General features: G+C 36.1%; 1 protein-coding gene across 1 annotated transcript; it reads left to right on the forward strand.

The window, feature by feature from the left end:
- The first annotated feature begins 13,712 nt into the window (after positions 1–13,712).
- On the forward strand, positions 13,713–18,503 carry LOC102802884 (zonadhesin-like). The gene is made up of 8 exons (XM_006814474.2): positions 13,713–13,841; positions 14,466–14,484; positions 14,862–15,005; positions 15,132–15,273; positions 15,487–15,551; positions 15,787–16,031; positions 17,819–18,105; positions 18,233–18,503. The coding sequence occupies exons 1-8, from the start codon at positions 13,782–13,784 to the stop codon at positions 18,240–18,242; spliced, it is 972 nt and encodes a 323-aa protein (XP_006814537.2). The 5' UTR covers positions 13,713–13,781; the 3' UTR covers positions 18,243–18,503.
- Positions 18,504–19,582: the final 1,079 nt, after the last annotated feature.

A 19,582-nucleotide genomic window follows, 5' to 3' on the forward strand; every position in this document is an offset into this window, starting at 1 on the left:
TAAGCAGATGTTGTAGCATATGTGCTTCTATTGGCTGTTAAAATTAATTTAAAAAAATTGTGTACAGAGTCTTTTCAGTACAAAAATATTACTTAATATATTTATACCAGCCAGAAAAAAATTGCAGTTCACACTGCGATATTTTTAACATGTTCTAGTCTAGGATGAATTAATTTACAAGTCTGTTTCCTTAATATTCACAGGATTCTGCAAAAAAATATTTAGAATGTGCAAAAAGCCAGGCTACTTGTGTTTTCAATCTCATTAAAATCTTACCAGATACACGCAGGAAATTTCACTCAAGCTGAATAGAATGGATGCCAAGATATCTAAAAAAAATTAAAAAAAATAATATTGAGAAAAATTAATACATTTAATATAAATGCAGATAGAATTGTATAACAAGCAGGCAGTCTGCTGAGATAGCTCTTCTGTTAGCACTGTACATTCCAATTAAAGAACATTAGATATCATTAGAAAATGAACAATATGTATAATATCAAAGCAATGGGACTTGCTGTTTTCAACAAGAATTCAAAAATATCACTTTTCACCAAAAATGTCAAACATAATCATCAAAATTAGCTAATTGAAGATATCATCACGAAATGAACAAATCTGAGAGAGGTCCACATGGAGTACCTATATATGTAATATCAAACAATCGGACTTGCGGTTTTTAACGAGAAGTCGAAAATATCACTTTTTACCAAAAATGACAAAAATATTCACCAAAATTAAAGAATTAAATATATCATCACGAAATGAACAAATCTGAGAGAGGTCCACATGTAGTACATATATATGTAATATCAAAGCAATTGGACTTGCTGTTTTTAACAAGAAGTCGAAAATATCACTTTTTACCAAAAATTACAAAAATATTCACCATAATTAGAGAATTAAAAATATCATCACGAAATGAACAAATCTGAGAGAGGTCCACAGGTAGTACCTATATATGTAATATCAAAGCAATCGAACTTGCCGTTTTTAACAAGAAGTTGAAAATATCAAAATAACATAAATATTTATCAAAATTAGAGAATTTGAGATTTTGACATTAATGAACAAATCTGGGAAAGAACCATCCAAGGTACTTGCATATCAAATTTGAAATTATAAAGTTGACGACGACGGACATCGACGACGACGACGACGAAGGACGATGACGGACAATCAGTAATATGAACAGCTCCGCTCCGGCTAATTTGCATATTTATTTGCATACTAATTAACATATTGTAGTTGTTTAAATAAAGATTTACTGTATACAGTAAAACAAATTTAGAAAATTGAAATGGGATATATTGCCAAAATTAGTTAATTATGTGAACTGTTTACAATTATATACAATAATATCTGGAGTTTAAAAAAAATTATGACTATTAAGTCAACATCATTAAAATTGAGGATTACTTGAATTTGACCCCCTCCCTAATCTTTTTTCTCTGCTCCCCCTAATACCTTCGCGCGTGTGCTGGAAAAAGACATGGCCGCGGTTAAGAACTATCCATCTAAAAAAAAAATTCCTGGTCATAATGGAGATTAATTAAGGTAGCTAAACATTGAAATTTCCACCCTGACTTAGTCAGTAGGAAAATAAATAGCTGCTTGGAAAAATGTGTCTCTGTTGACATAAGTTCAATTTACCGATAAATGTCAACACTGGTAGGACTATCCATGCTAAATAGATGTATCGGTCAAAGTTGTAGTAATTTCTCTGGCACTCTGATATCACTTTTACTTCAAAGGTAATTTAAAAGTGATGATAGATTCATTGATATTGAATTACAGTTACTTCTCAATTTCATCATTGCTTTCAAGCAGTCACGGTTGGCTGAACTTGACTTGTGTTTTCTTGATAATTCTAGTGCAATACGTCGTCACGAAACCAAGTTCCACACTTCCTTTTAATCTGCTAGCAAGTGCCAATGAACACCGGAAATAGCAATCGTGCATAACAGATTCACAATAAAATTATTAGATTTGATTAGTCGAGGTGAGAGTTCTTTAGCGTTGCGGTCAGCTGATTAGCGTTGTGTGCAAGCTCTCAGAGTATCAACATATTTTTTACTTGGGCTATCGTGTGATCAGTGAATTACGTAAATAAACCAACACTTTCAATGAGTACATGCCGACCCAAATAAACTTGTTTATGGCTGTTTATGAACAGCGAGGACGCATATCATAGAACAATAGCTGTGGAAATCATAGACAATTGTAAATCCAAGCAACAATACCCAACTATAATCCAAACAATCAATGTCAAACGGCAATATTTACAAATCCGAGAACACACAGGGGACACACAAACAAAACAAACAACACACTGTCAAATCGGTGAGAGAGATACATGGACATCAAGGCACAAACCAAGAGGTGATGTCAGGTGTCTCGAAAAGAGTGAGCACATCCTGCTCCACATGTGGCACCCGCCATATATCTCTCTGAGTCACAATCGTGAATTTTAGGTCATCCTCGTGCAAGACAATTGACATCCAGCGCTTCTATTACCATCTGTTTTATAGAAACATGATACTTGTCCACCAGCTTATGATACTTGCCATAGAACTTTTTAAATGACAAGATCAGTCATGCTCTTATAAACACTTGACTTAATAGTTTAAAACAGAGAAGACGATGTCGTTGTAAAAAATCAGAATACATACTACATGTTCTGCCATAACGGATAAACTGAGATATGTAAACGCCTTAAGCAGGGGGAAGAGGTATATTGCTGTTAAGGTTTGGAAAATTGATCATAGTGAAATCATTTCTTTTGTCATAAAGTCTGGTAGAAAGATGACTTTTGTTGTCAAATTCGAGGTAGATGTCAAGGTATGAGGCCGAGGAAGCTGATTCTGTAGTTTCTTTAATGTCTAGTTCTGTGCGATATATCAATGGGAGAGAATCACAAAAGTTAGGATTGTTGATGGAAAGGACATCATCAATATATCTAAATGTAAAATTAAAAGATTTAGTCGGCCAGCAAGGGAGCACAGTTGGTTCCCATTGGAATACCAATAATTTGTTGAAATATATGTCCTCCAAACTTAACAAATATATTATCTATCAAAAATTGAAGCATGAGGACAATGTCTTTTTCACTGTAAAAAGTGATGGCATTAGTTTCATTCTTGACAAATAAATGGAATTGTAGTTTAGAAAATATATTTATATCGCCGAGAACCATTCTCATGAAAAAATGCTTGATGAACAATATCTATCAATCGTGATTTCAATTTACCATGTGGTGTTGTAGTATATAACGTGGAAAAGTCGAATGTTTTAATATACTTTATTTCAGATAATGATCTAGATCTGAGTTTTTCCAGAAGTACTAGAATTGTGCAGTATCCACATGTGATTTAAGCCACTCCTGGTCAAGACAATATCACAGTACTTTTGAATTCCTTCTTTAATGGAAGACAGTATTGTAATTAATGTTTTAGACAATTCTTTAGTTGAACAATTAGAAGAACCGACAATGAATCTTTCCTTGTATGGTGTTTGGTGTAGTTTTGGTATCCAATACAAGCGGGACAAGTCATCATTCTCAACTTTGGCAGGTATTTTAAGAGAAACCATGAAAGACTTGTGATTCGCCTGGATTTCTTCCTCAGTAAAAGTGGTTTGTCTATAAGTAGGATTACCAGATGTATGTGTTAACCCTAGTTCCTAAATAAGCCTTGTGTAGTAATACGACTTACAGATAAAAACAATGTTGTTGGAAGCTTTATCTGCAGGAACAACAACATACCTGTCATGAATAGAAGACAAACATTTCAGCGCATTAGGATCTTTAAATACTGACATAGGTTTTTTATTCACACACTATTTTAATTTTTGAATGCATTTCAGTATCAAGGATCCAATTGACTTAACCCATTCAGAAAGACTGTCAAGCTCAACTTTCTCTCTTTTTGTCCACTTCCTAGCATATTCTTCAACAGAGTAATGTGCGGGAATAAAAAATGGCGATAATGAGTTTGAGCGTTTGAGTCTGGCAAGCATGGCCATTTCTCAGAGCAGTATTGCGGCGACACCACCATAGCACTGGAAGCCTCTTAAATCATGAGAGAAACTTTTAATTCCCACAACACATAATCAGTTCTTACAACAATAATAGAAAGGCAGTTTTCTGGCAAAGCTCTCAGCAGGATAGCAAGAGTTTCTCACGATCACCAAACCCAGGACACAAACGATAATTCAAAGTGTATAAATACCATGATAAGCACAGTTTCTCGCCTTTGAAATTGACGAGACAGAATTTTGTCCATATAAGCGTTGCGAAATTACGTGATACAATATACTTACACAAAAATGATGGTACTTTCCACCGAGACGAGAATTGCGCATGCGTCATCAAAACTCGGACTCGGGAAAAGGCGGATTTTCCAGCAATTTTGATGGTAAAATGTTAAAAATCAAAGAAAAACACAGTGAAACTTTGGCCAATCCAATAAAAAAATAACTTGACGTGCACTCGTAACACCATCGATTCATGTATGAGAAAAATCTGGTAACGTATACATGCACACACGGATGCATAGACACAACCCATATTATTAGCCCTCGCCCTGATCGCAGATCCGGCGGAGGCTAATAAAACCAGTGTTTCATAGGATAGTAAATTTGCAATGCATTTGAGAGAATCATCATGTAAGATCAGGTTAGGCACATCAGATGCAATGGACTCCATATCATCTCCATCATCAGATAACATGATGGGCAAAGAAAGATGGGTGGATCTCGTACCATACATTTGTTGACATTGGTTCTTATTAGTTCTGCACCAGGTTTAATTTCGTATGTTAGTTTGTCAGTTCTCGGCGTCTTAAGTCAGATAAACGAACGAGAAAAATGGCACAAAGAATGTTTGGCTGACATTATTAATTCACTAGTGGTAACAGCCCTCGTTTAACAAACCTGTTCATCTTTTTCAATAGATGTTTCCATGGTTGCATTATGATCGCCAATGCAGCTATTTAGAGTAGCTTCATTTGCAATACAAAGTTCCAAACTAAAAAAAAAAGAAAAAAAAAATTCAGACTTTCGTGACAACCAGTTTTTCAGTGATCGATAGATTTGTTGTTATCTTGGGATTATACAGGAGTGATCACATCGTCTTTTTTTCGATTAAGTTTTAGAGTTTGTATTTTCATTGATCTATTGGAAATGTCCTTGCAATTGCTTTGGGTGTGTATTTTACACCCTAAAGTAGCCCATCCAACATGAACAGTGTCGGGGGCTTAGTATCATAATACGGGCCGACGCTTATAACCCCTTCCCCACCCTTCGACCACAGCCATGCACAGTGAACATAATGCGTTCGATCTCCGCTGTCACTTTGGAGGTGGATATCAAAAATTAAGTTTTATTTTTTTTAGGATGGATAGACATAAACTTCTGTTTATAAATAACTATTTCGTGTTGTCTCGTGACTGATGAAATAATTTGGGTAATCTCGCGTTAAAAAGTAGTCTTGAATGGAGTTATTAATTTTTGTATGTAATGCGTCATAAACAGTCGTGTTTCAATGCATGCCGATTGCAAACAAATCTACTGTGACTGCATATGGCTGCATGCTGGAGCAAAGTCCGTTTTTTGCTATGATCAACACCGCGCAATACGTAGGGCTAATATAAGAGGTTTTGTTCGGATGTTTCGTACGACAGAAACCTTTTTTTTGGTTTATATTATCACTAGAAATTAAAGGGTCCACTCCCGACAGGACAACTTTAGTCGCACATACGGATGCACAGACACAACCCATATTATTAGCCCTCGTCCTGAACGCAGATCCGGCGGGGGCTAATAAAACCAGTGTTTCATGGGATAGTAAATTTTCAGTCCATTTGGGAGAATCGTCATGCAAGATCAGGTTAGGCACATCAGATGCAATGGACTCCATATCATCTCCATCATCAGATAACATGATGGGAAAAGAGAGATGGGTGGGTCTCGTACCATACATTTGTTGACATTGGTTCTTATTAGTTCTGCACCAGGTTTAATTTCGTCTGTCAGTTTGTCAGTTCTCGGCGTCTTAAGTCAGATAAACGAACGAGAAAAATATGATGGCACAGAGAATGTTTGGCTGACATTATTAATTCACTAGTGGTAACAGCCCTCGTTTAACAAACCTGTTCATCTGTTTCAATATATGTTTCCATGGTTGCATTATGATCGCCAATGCAGCTATTTAGAGTAGCTTCATTTGCAATACAAAGTTCCAAACTAAAAAAAAAAGAAAAAAAAAATTCAGACTTTCGTGACAACCAGTTTTTCAGTGATCGATAGATTTGTTGTTATCTTGGGATTATACAGGAGTGATCACATCGTCTTTTTTTCGATTAAGTTTTAGAGTTTGTATTTTCATTGATCTATTGGAAATGTCCTTGCAATTGCTTTGGATGTGTATTTTACACCCTAAAGTAGCCCTACCAACATGAACAGTGTCGGGGGCTTAGTATCATAATACGGGCCGACGCTTATAACCCCTTCCCCACCCTTCGACCACAGCCATGCACAGTGAACATAATGCGTTCGATCTCCGCTGTCACTTTCGAGGTGGATATCAAAAATTAAGTTTTATTTTTTTTAGGATGGATAGACATAAACTTCTGTTTATAAATAACTATTCTGTGTTGTCTCGTGACTGATGAAATAATTTGGGTAATCTCGCGTTAAAAAGTAGTCTTGAATGGAGTTATTAATTTTTGTATGTAATGCGTCATAAACAGTCGTGTTTCAATGCATGCCGATTGCAAACAAATCTACTATGACTGCATATGGCTGCATGCTGGAGCAAAGTCCGGTTGTTTGCTATGATCAACACCGCGCAATACGTAGGGCTAATATAAGAGGTTTTGTTCGGATGTTTCGTACGACAGAAACCTTTTTTTTGGTTTATATTATCACTAGAAATTAAAGGGTCCACTCCCGACAGGACAACTTTAGTCGCACATACGGATGCACAGACACAACCCATATTATTAGCCCTCGTCCTGAACGCAGATCCGGCGGGGGCTAATAAAACCAGTGTTTCATGGGATAGTAAATTTTCAGTCCATTTGGGAGAATCGTCATGCAAGATCAGGTTAGGCACATCAGATGCAATGGACTCCATATCGTCTCCATCATCAGATAACATGATGGGAAAAGAGAGATTGGTGGGTCTCGTACCATACATTTGTTGACATTGGTTCTTATTAGTTCTGCACCAGGTTTAATTTCGTATGTCAGTTTGTCAGTTCTCGGCGTCTTAAGTCAGATAAACGAACGAGAAAAATATGATGGCACAGAGAATGTTTGGCTGACATTATTAATTCACTAGTGGTAACAGCCCTCGTTTAACAAACCTGTTCATCTGTTTCAATATATGTTTCCATGGTTGCATTATGTTCGCCAATGCAGCTATTTAGAGTAGCTTCATTTGCAATACAAAGTCCCAAACAAAAAAAAACAAAAAAAAATCAGACTTTTGTGACAACCAGATTTTCAGTGATCGATAGATTTGTTGTTATCTTGGGATTATACAGGAGTGATCACATCGACTTTTTTTCGATTAAGTTTTAGAGTTTGTATTTTCATTGATCTATTGGAAATGTCCTTGCAATTGCTTTGGATGTGTATTTTACACCCTAAAGTAGCCCTACCAACATGAACAGTGTCGGGGGCTTAGTATCATAATACGGGCCGACGCTCATTACCCCTTCCCCACCCTTCGACCACAGCCATGCACGGTGAACATAATGCGTTCGATCTCCGCTGTCACTTTGGAGGTGGATATCAAAAATTAAGTTTTATTTTTTTTAGGATGGATAGACATAAACTTCTGTTTATAAATAACTATTTCGTGTTGTCTCGTGACTGATGAAATAATTTGGGTAATCTCGCGTTAAAAAGTAGTCTTGAATGGAGTTATTAATTTTTGTATGTAATGCGTCATAAACAGTCGTGTTTCAATGCATGCCGATTGCAAACAAATCTACTGTGACTGCATATGGCTGCATGCTGGAGCAAAGTCCGTTTTTTGCTATGATCAACACCGCGCAATACGTAGGGCTAATATAAGAGGTTTTGTTCGGATGTTTCGTACGACAGAAACCTTTTTTTTGGTTTATATTATCACTAGAAATTAAAGGGTCCACTCCCGACAGGACAACTTTAGTCGCACATACGGATGCACAGACACAACCCATATTATTAGCCCTCGTCCTGAACGCAGATCCGGCGGGGGCTAATAAAACCAGTGTTTCATGGGATAGTAAAATTTCAGTCCATTTGGGAGAATCGTCATGCAAGATCAGGTTAGGCACATCAGATGCAATGGACTCCATATCATCTCCATCATCAGATAACATGATGGGAAAAGAGAGATGGGTGGGTCTCGTACCATACATTTGTTGACATTGGTTCTTATTAGTTCTGCACCAGGTTTAATTTCGTCTGTCAGTTTGTCAGTTCTCGGCGTTTTAAGTCAGATAAACGAACGAGAAAATGGCACAAAGAATGTTTGGCTGACATTATTAATTCACTAGTGGTAACAGCCCTAGTTTAACAAACCTGTTCATCTGTTTCAATAGATGTTTCCATGGTTGCATTATGTTCGCCAATGCAGCTATTTAGAGTAGCTTCATTTGCAATACAAAGCTCCAAACAAAAAAACAAACAAAAAAATCAGACTTTTGTGACAACCAGATTTTCAGTGATCGATAGATTTGTTGTTATCTTGGGATTATACAGGAGTGATCACATCGACTTTTTTTCGATTAAGTTTTAGAGTTTGTATTTTCATTGATCTATTGGAAATGTCCTTGCAATTGCTTTGGATGTGTATTTTACACCCTAAAGTAGCCCATCCAACATGAACAGTGTCGGGGGCTTAGTATCATAATACGGGCCGACGCTCATTACCCCCCCCCCACACACACACACACACACACACACCACAGTCGTGTTTCAATGCATGCCGATTGCAAACAAATCTACTATGACTGCATATGGCTGCATGCTGGAGCAAAGTCCGGTTGTTTGCTATGATCAACACCGCGCAATACGTAGGGCTAATATAAGAGGTTTTGTTCGGATGTTTCGTACGACAGAAACCTTTTTTTTGGTTTATATTATCACTAGAAATTAAAGGGTCCACTCCCGACAGGACAACTTTAGTCGCACATACGGATGCACAGACACAACCCATATTATTAGCCCTCGTCCTGAACGCAGATCCGGCGGGGGCTAATAAAACCAGTGTTTCATGGGATAGTAAATTTTCAGTCCATTTGGGAGAATCGTCATGCAAGATCAGGTTAGGCACATCAGATGCAATGGACTCCATATCGTCTCCATCATCAGATAACATGATGGGAAAAGAGAGATTGGTGGGTCTCGTACCATACATTTGTTGACATTGGTTCTTATTAGTTCTGCACCAGGTTTAATTTCGTATGTCAGTTTGTCAGTTCTCGGCGTCTTAAGTCAGATAAACGAACGAGAAAAATATGATGGCACAGAGAATGTTTGGCTGACATTATTAATTCACTAGTGGTAACAGCCCTCGTTTAACAAACCTGTTCATCTGTTTCAATATATGTTTCCATGGTTGCATTATGTTCGCCAATGCAGCTATTTAGAGTAGCTTCATTTGCAATACAAAGTCCCAAACAAAAAAAAACAAAAAAAAATCAGACTTTTGTGACAACCAGATTTTCAGTGATCGATAGATTTGTTGTTATCTTGGGATTATACAGGAGTGATCACATCGACTTTTTTTCGATTAAGTTTTAGAGTTTGTATTTTCATTGATCTATTGGAAATGTCCTTGCAATTGCTTTGGATGTGTATTTTACACCCTAAAGTAGCCCATCCAACATGAACAGTGTCGGGGGCTTAGTATCATAATACGGGCCGACGCTTATAACCCCTTCCCCACCCTTCGACCACAGCCATGCACAGTGAACATAATGCGTTCGATCTCCGCTGTCACTTTGGAGGTGGATATCAAAAATTAAGTTTTATTTTTTTTAGGATGGATAGACATAAACTTCTGTTTATAAATAACTATTTCGTGTTGTCTCGTGACTGATGAAATAATTTGGGTAATCTCGCGTTAAAAAGTAGTCTTGAATGGAGTTATTAATTTTTGTATGTAATGCGTCATAAACAGTCGTGTTTCAATGCATGCCGATTGCAAACAAATCTACTGTGACTGCATATGGCTGCATGCTGGAGCAAAGTCCGTTTTTTGCTATGATCAACACCGCGCAATACGTAGGGCTAATATAAGAGGTTTTGTTCGGATGTTTCGTACGACAGAAACCTTTTTTTTGGTTTATATTATCACTAGAAATTAAAGGGTCCACTCCCGACAGGACAACTTTAGTCGCACATACGGATGCACAGACACAACCCATATTATTAGCCCTCGTCCTGAACGCAGATCCGGCGGGGGCTAATAAAACCAGTGTTTCATGGGATAGTAAAATTTCAGTCCATTTGGGAGAATCGTCATGCAAGATCAGGTTAGGCACATCAGATGCAATGGACTCCATATCATCTCCATCATCAGATAACATGATGGGAAAAGAGAGATGGGTGGGTCTCGTACCATACATTTGTTGACATTGGTTCTTATTAGTTCTGCACCAGGTTTAATTTCGTCTGTCAGTTTGTCAGTTCTCGGCGTTTTAAGTCAGATAAACGAACGAGAAAATGGCACAAAGAATGTTTGGCTGACATTATTAATTCACTAGTGGTAACAGCCCTAGTTTAACAAACCTGTTCATCTGTTTCAATAGATGTTTCCATGGTTGCATTATGTTCGCCAATGCAGCTATTTAGAGTAGCTTCATTTGCAATACAAAGCTCCAAACAAAAAAACAAACAAAAAAATCAGACTTTTGTGACAACCAGATTTTCAGTGATCGATAGATTTGTTGTTATCTTGGGATTATACAGGAGTGATCACATCGACTTTTTTTCGATTAAGTTTTAGAGTTTGTATTTTCATTGATCTATTGGAAATGTCCTTGCAATTGCTTTGGATGTGTATTTTACACCCTAAAGTAGCCCTACCAACATGAACAGTGTCGGGGGCTTAGTATCATAATACGGGCCGACGCTCATTACCCCCCCCCCCACACACACACACACACACACACACCACAGCCATGCACAGTGAACATAACAATGCGTTCGATCTCCGGTGTCACATTGGAGGCGGATATCAAAAATTCACTTTTATTTTTTTAGGATGGATAGACATGAACTTCTGTTTATAAATTACTATTTCGTGTTGTCTCGTGACAATAATTTGGGTAATCTCGCGTTAAAAAGTAGTCTTGAATGGAGTTATTAATTTTTGTATGTAATGCGTCATAAACAGTCGTGTTTCAATGCATGCCGATTGCAAACAAATCTACTATGACTGCATATGGCTGCATGCTGGAGCAAAGTCCGGTTGTTTGCTATGATCAACACCGCGCAATACGTAGGGCTAATATAAGAGGTTTTGTTCGGATGTTTCGTACGACAGAAACCTTTTTTTTGGTTTATATTATCACTAGAAATTAAAGGGTCCACTCCCGACAGGACAACTTTAGTCGCACATACGGATGCACAGACACAACCCATATTATTAGCCCTCGTCCTGAACGCAGATCCGGCGGGGGCTAATAAAACCAGTGTTTCATGGGATAGTAAATTTTCAGTCCATTTGGGAGAATCGTCATGCAAGATCAGGTTAGGCACATCAGATGCAATGGACTCCATATCGTCTCCATCATCAGATAACATGATGGGAAAAGAGAGATTGGTGGGTCTCGTACCATACATTTGTTGACATTGGTTCTTATTAGTTCTGCACCAGGTTTAATTTCGTATGTCAGTTTGTCAGTTCTCGGCGTCTTAAGTCAGATAAACGAACGAGAAAAATATGATGGCACAGAGAATGTTTGGCTGACATTATTAATTCACTAGTGGTAACAGCCCTCGTTTAACAAACCTGTTCATCTGTTTCAATATATGTTTCCATGGTTGCATTATGATCGCCAATGCAGCTATTTAGAGTAGCTTCATTTGCAATACAAAGTCCCAAACAAAAAAAAACAAAAAAAAATCAGACTTTTGTGACAACCAGATTTTCAGTGATCGATAGATTTGTTGTTATCTTGGGATTATACAGGAGTGATCACATCGACTTTTTTTCGATTAAGTTTTAGAGTTTGTATTTTCATTGATCTATTGGAAATGTCCTTGCAATTGCTTTGGGTGTGTATTTTACACCCTAAAGTAGCCCATCCAACATGAACAGTGTCGGGGGCTTAGTATCATAATACGGGCCGACGCTCATTACCCCTTCCCCACCCTTCGACCACAGCCATGCACAGTGAACATAATGCGTTCGATCTCCGCTGTCACTTTGGAGGTGGATATCAAAAATTAAGTTTTATTTTTTTTAGGATGGATAGACATAAACTTCTGTTTATAAATAACTATTTCGTGTTGTCTCGTGACTGATGAAATAATTTGGGTAATCTCGCGTTAAAAAGTAGTCTTGAATGGAGTTATTATTTTTTGTCTGTAATGCGTCATAAACAGTCGTGTTTCAATGCATGCCGATTGCAAACAAATCTACCGTGACTGCATATGGCTGCATGCTGGAGCAAAATCCGTTAGTTTGCTATGATCAACACCGCGCAATACGTAGGGCAAATATAAGAGGTATTGTTCAAATGTTTCGTACGACAGAAACGTTTTTTTATAAGTTTTTTATAGTATCACAAGAAATCAAACGGGCCACTCCCGACAAGACAACTTTAGTCGCTGGCTTATCTAGTGCTTCAACGCATCAACGTGAATTTTAAAATCTTTCACGATGACAATAACAGTGCACACTAGCTCAATAGGCTTGTTCAAATCGAGAAAAATAGTAACACTTCCATTAACCCTAGAAGCAACAATAATATTACGCGGATCAACTGTATGGACAATAGCTTCTACAATTCCTTAAATATTAAAATCGGCAATAGATTCATACTGGACTTCATAATTTAGGGGCAGTCCTCCAAACAAATTGGAATGTGAAGTGCTCATGGTGGGGGCCGTTATATTGAACACGCGTTATCAGGGGCCGGAAAAGGCTCACGTTCAAAAACAGCTGAAGACGTCTAAAATCAAATGAAACGTACCAGACAGCGTGGAACAGTTTTATACTCACAAGAGTAGCCAAAAAACAGTATTTCTTGCAGGAGCTGTTTTGTAACATGTGTATGCAAATACATTTACTTTGACTTATCAAGATAACGTGTACATGGTTGCCAAATATTGAAAAAATGATGAGAACAGAATGAACAATTAATTTCTAATCACTCAATCTAGACACAATGTTCCCATAACCTATACTGTATTAAGAGCAACACTTAGCACGAAATGATATGTACCAATGTAGTGTACGAGTATGTCCGCTGTTTTACTCAGTAGTGTGCATTACTCATGGCAAGCCTTAGTGTATTTTCTCAGCTACCAACCATTCCCAGCAGTCGCCTAGCAAGGAATGAAACAGAACATGCGCAAATAAAGTCACTTACGTGTGCAATATTTTATTTGGCCAATAGAAATGCTTCCAAATGGAGGGATTATTTAACACGCGCGTCAGCAAAAAAATCTTTAAATTTGGCCGAACGGACCAAATCTATCAGTTGCATGATTGTTTGTCTGGAGTCTCCATATAGCATTTTATGTTGAAGAGTATTGTAGAAAATACATAAACGATGTTACGTTTGTTATTGATTCTTGTGGTTACTAGTTTGACTCTAGCAGTCCCGCACGAGGTAGGTTTACTCTCTTATTAATCTACGACGTACTGTGTATTCTCACTTATCATCTATTCACGTATATTTCATTCTGTTCGTTTGATATATGCTGAATACAATTTAAAATTTATATATTTGTATCATTAAATCAACGACCGTAGTCTATTCTTTTCAGACGCGAAAAGACAAAAGCTTAAATGTCATATAGGAAGGTGATATCATTACTATATGGAATTATATTTCAGCATTTTCAAATTTGTTTCTAATACAAGTATTATGGGCTGTGCAAAATAGTTTATGATACATTCTAGCGTACACATCTAAATTTAATTTAGGCACCATTGTTTTGATCAAACGTTTTAACAATTTTATGTACATGTCTTAATGTTGTGTTAGTTATTTTCGGTTTCTAAAATCTAAAAATTGTATATATAAATTCTTCATTATACATAATGTCCTTGAAAACACGATTTTTCTCTTTGAAAATTGCCATATTTCTACAACACAATGTAGCATAGTCAACACCTATCGAAAAATATGTAAAGTATTCCATCGCCAATGGAGAATTTACTGATTCGAAATTACACAGGCCATTTGCCATTAACACCTAACATCTCAGCTGTATTGTTTCTTTTTATGCAGAGACTGCTTGTGCAGAGGAGTAAGTACACTCTCTTTATTAGCAAACCACTGACAATGCCATATCAGTATGTTAATCAGTAACTATGAACGTGTTCTCCCTATCAATTACTAAGTTTACAAAAAAATATGTTTAAATGTACTGAAAATGTTTGCACGGTTTTGGAAAATACAAGTGTTCAATGCTTCAATTTAACTGTTGAGTTCTATCGTGTGATTTTTCGTATTAACACTGTTACTGCATCACTTAGTAGCAAGACAATTGCATTGGTTTTATATAACACAGTTTGAATATGTATCAAACTATTCAGCAGCTACACCGAATATGTGCCTTTTTAGTTGCTAATGGATATTATTTTATCGATATGTTATTAACCGTTATCCCTGTGTGATATGCAGGTTCGACGAGCATATACAAACTTGTGGACAGCCCAGTAAACTGGTATGAAGGTAAAGAAAGTTGTGAAGCTATGGGTTGTGTACTAGCACAACCCAAATCTGAACAAGAAAACAACGCTATATTTGCTTTACTACCAATATCAGGTACAAATATGTCGTAGCAAGTCTAACCGCTTTCTATTAAGGATGTTAATCATGAAACAATGAAACCTTATTATATGTAGCCCAGTAATTGCTTTCACTTGCCTGGTTTTATTTTGAATTCAATAGGTTTTTATTGGATTGGGGTGACCGATTTCGACCACGAAGGGCGATTCACTTACTACACTGATGATCAAGACATTGTTTACAATAATTGGCGGTTCGGGGAGCCAAACAATTTCAATGGAGATCAGAATTGTGTTGATATTGGGTAAGTAATGTTAATGTCGCTTTAAGGTCACAGTTAAGAGAAAAATGACAAATAATTGTTTGGAGTGACTGTTTGTATTGTTTCTTAATTACAATATATTAAATCCCTAACCGACTGACCACGATTGATCCAATTTCCAAATGACGAAAGATGGTATGGTAATTTATTGTGGCTTATGCAGTTATATTTTAGTCAATGAACTTATATTTGTAGTGCTAGCGACTCGCAGTGGTTTGACTATAACTGTAACCTTCAGGACGATGGTGCAGTCTGCGAATGTGAGTATAGTGATTGATCTATCTTCACCATAATATCTAGTGCACTTCCATTCGAATGTATTGATGGTAATTCACGTCCTTGCTAAATAAATTATTTCTGTAGCATAAATTGATTGATGATTGTGAACAATTAGGATATAAAGAGCCATTTTTTTTGTGTTTTTCCACTCTTATTTCTCGTGATGTACAAAAGCAGAACATTCATACATAACGTGTGAGTTAATGTTTTTATTAGGCCGTCCTGATGGTGTGAGAGGTGATCCTCATATGAGGACATTCGATAGTCGTGCATATACATTCCAAGGAACAGGCTGGTACATTCTCCTAAAGGACTGCAGCAACAAGCCTCGCTTTGAAGTCACAACTAAGTTTGAACCAAGAAAAGACAGTACACCAGACCAAGTTAGAACAATAACTACCACATTCAATATAACTGTTGGAAATCAATATGCGATCGTTAATGGACTGGATGTTACAACAGTGAGTTGTAGTATTGTGATTTTGTAAACAAAATCCCCTTTTAATTTTTTAACTCCCGTGTGCACACAGTGGGAGTTTTTGCAGTTACCCTGTCTGTATGTGTCTGTGTATAGGTGTGTGTTTCTGTCTGTCCACTGATATCTCAAGAACCGTGTGTTGGTACATTCTCCTAAAGGACTGCACCAACAAGCCCCGTTTTGAAGTCACAACTAAGTTTGAACCAAGAGAAGACAGTACACTAGACCAAGTTAGAACAATAACTACCACATTCAATATAACTGTTGGAAATCAATATGTGATCGTTAATGGACTGGATGTTACAACAGTGTGTTGTAGTATTGTGATGTTGTAAACAAAATCCCCTTTTTGACTCTCTTGTGCGAAACACACAATGGGAGTTTTTGCAGTTACCCTGTCTGTATGTGTGTGTGTATGGGTATGTGTGTCTGTTCGTTCCACTGATATCTCAAGAACCGTGAGTTGGTTTTTAATGAAACTTGGTCTATAGATGCTCTGGGCTAATGCGCAGATTTGATTAGGGCTTGGTTGAAATTCATCACACATATTAATTACTTCATTTGCATGATAATTAGTTAATTTTCAGCTGTTCCTTGACTGTTCCACTAATATCTAAAGAGCCATTCATTATATTTTAATGAAACTTGGTACATATATGTTCTGTACTAATGCACAGATGTGATAAGTTTTGGGTACAAATTTATGCATATAATTAGCCTAATTTGAATAATGATTAGTCAATTTTCGGATTTTCACTGATATCTCAGGTACTAATCATCACATTTCAATGAAACTTACATAGTACATAGGACGATGCACAGACGGATATGTGAAATATTAATTACCTAATTTGCACAATTAGTCAATTTTCAGCTTTTGATATTTCAAGTAATATTACTTCATTAGTTTTCAATGAAACAATCCAAAGACCTGATTAATTTTAAGTAAAAATGTGTGCTTATTAATCAACTAATTTGTATAATTACCCAATTGTCAGCTTTTACGCTGATATCACATGTACTAATTATTCCATTTCAATTAAACTTGGTACATTGATGCTCCAGAACAATGTACAGAACCGCTCAGTTTGGGGTTAAAATTAGATCATTTTAATTACCTAATTTGCATAATAAATCATAATGTTTGGCTCTAATCACATTTCAATGAAACCTCGTACATAGATGGTATATGACAGTACTTATCTTAATTCAATGAATCTTGGTACATATTTACTATAACACAATGTTTTAGGTTAATATACATCTATAAAAATTACCTAATTTGCATAATGATTTATTTTTTAGCTTTCCACTAATTTAGTTAGGATTAATCATCACATTATAATAAAACTTTGTACATGTGCATTTGGCTTATTGAGGTAATCCACAGACATGCATTTTGATTATCTATTATTAACTCATTTCTGATATCTATAAAATGAATTCATTGTGAAGGTACTCTGGAACTAATTAATGTACTATATTTTTTTTATAATTTGAATTACATTTTTCTCATGTTATGCATCTCAAATAGCAAACAAAAATTAGTTGCCTAGCATCCTGTTTGAAAAGCAAATCTTAAAATTTTGAATTAATTTTAATGTATCTCCAATACTCTCAGCGCACGAGAGTTCTTTCTAAGATTTTATTGATTTAATGAACTGGATGTTACCAAAGTGAGTTGTAGTATTGTGTTGTTGCAAACAAAATTCCCTTTTAATTTTGTTTATGAATATAGCCATCATAACAATATTCTGAATAATTTCACAGGGAAGTACAGATGGACAAATGACTGACGAAAAAGTTATAACAATCCAGGAAGAGGATAAGAATATTAAACTGTACTTCACTTCGAAAGACACGACATTCACTTTTAATTGGACTCTGCGAAATCATGCATTGGATGTATCTTACAATGGTTCGTTTTACAACGGTAAGCTATGCGGTCTGATGGGTAATGCAGATGGTGATATTCGCAATGACTTCCAGAAACCAGATGGTAGCATTACCAAAGACGTTAATGAATTTGGTGAAAGCTGGAAAGTGAATGACAAAAAGTAAGTTGTTTGTATATTGATGTATATTTTTATAAATGTTTGCTAAATGATATTACAAAGATACTTTTTATTTCAGTATTTAACAATACATTAAGTTAAACCATATTTTTTTATTTTTATGTTATAGACGTTTCTAGGAAATCCCCAACTGAAAAGAACAAACATGGTTACACCCCGATCAGTTTTCAGAAATCTAAATATTTGGTCATTTTCTGGTGATGGTTATATGTGAAATACACAACAACATGATATTTTTTTCATTTTAAGTTAAGCTGAGCATGAGTAATATAATAAATAACACAACATGTGATTGACCACAATCTTTGGGAAATTAGTAGATAAGTAAATGTATTGTATTGTTCAACAAGGTTAGTTCATTAAAAAGATGTGCAAAAGCAGACGTTGAGTTCCATTATATTGCAAATACGAGTGTATCTTTGAGTGAAACGTAACATTCCAAGTACATACCGCGAATCTGAGTATCAGACAGTATGTACTGCATTATCGTCGATAAGTTTTGATCCGAACACAACAGTTGAAGTCACACTGCTTCTGGTGCTACTGATATAAATCACACTTTTGAAATAAAAGAATTCACACCATGCCATTTCAAACCTCCGTTTGGAACCTCCAAATCAGAACACAACTTTGTTATAAAATTCGCACACAAATACATTAAAAATGAAAATAATACTCAACAATATATCTGTATAGGGAAATGTAGGCCCAACAATGTAAATAAATGACTGACCGCAAGCGACAACAAAATCTCTCAGAACAAAAGAACTGATATATACTCGACATAATGTAGTCAAATTAGTAAGAGACTGATGTATAGACATCATGGTGTACATGAAGTTATGCATTATGATTTAGCACTTCATGTTCCTCATGTGTCACTCATCACTTATCGTTCACCTAATAGTCAAATCGTTTATGTATGAAATTATACATCACACAAGTTGCACTGATGTTAAATGAAATTTAATTTGTATTAAATCAGTGTTGAATTTGTATTATTGTAAATACCTCCAAAGTGGCAAAACAACTTTCGATTAAACTATTGTTCTAAGACAATAAATTCTGTTTAGATTGTGTAGCTATATATACAATAACTTAAAGTTCGCCCTTCATGTCGCCTCATTATAAGAATTGTGTAACAATAGGTGTTTGCCTCCTGATCAACAATTCGGCAACAGTTATTTTGGAATTGTTACTATTATTTCGAGCGGATACAGATATGTGCCTTTATTAATATTTATAGTTGAAGAATAACAACAAACATTTTTTTCATTCCACCTCCATTGAACAACATTGTGAGTCGGAAATTTAAATGATGTAATCTTCATAAAAAAGACGAGAACTGATGATAAGCATACAAGAGTTTCTTTCACATACAATGAAATATTATTTATGAAATTACAATTGGAACTAATTATTGAGCCTTGTGCCAACGAACATTTCACGTTTCATGGGA

This window comes from Saccoglossus kowalevskii, chromosome 19 (assembly GCF_978046115.1).
Source record: "Saccoglossus kowalevskii chromosome 19, keSacKowa6.1, whole genome shotgun sequence".
NCBI lineage: Eukaryota > Metazoa > Hemichordata > Enteropneusta > Harrimaniidae > Saccoglossus > Saccoglossus kowalevskii.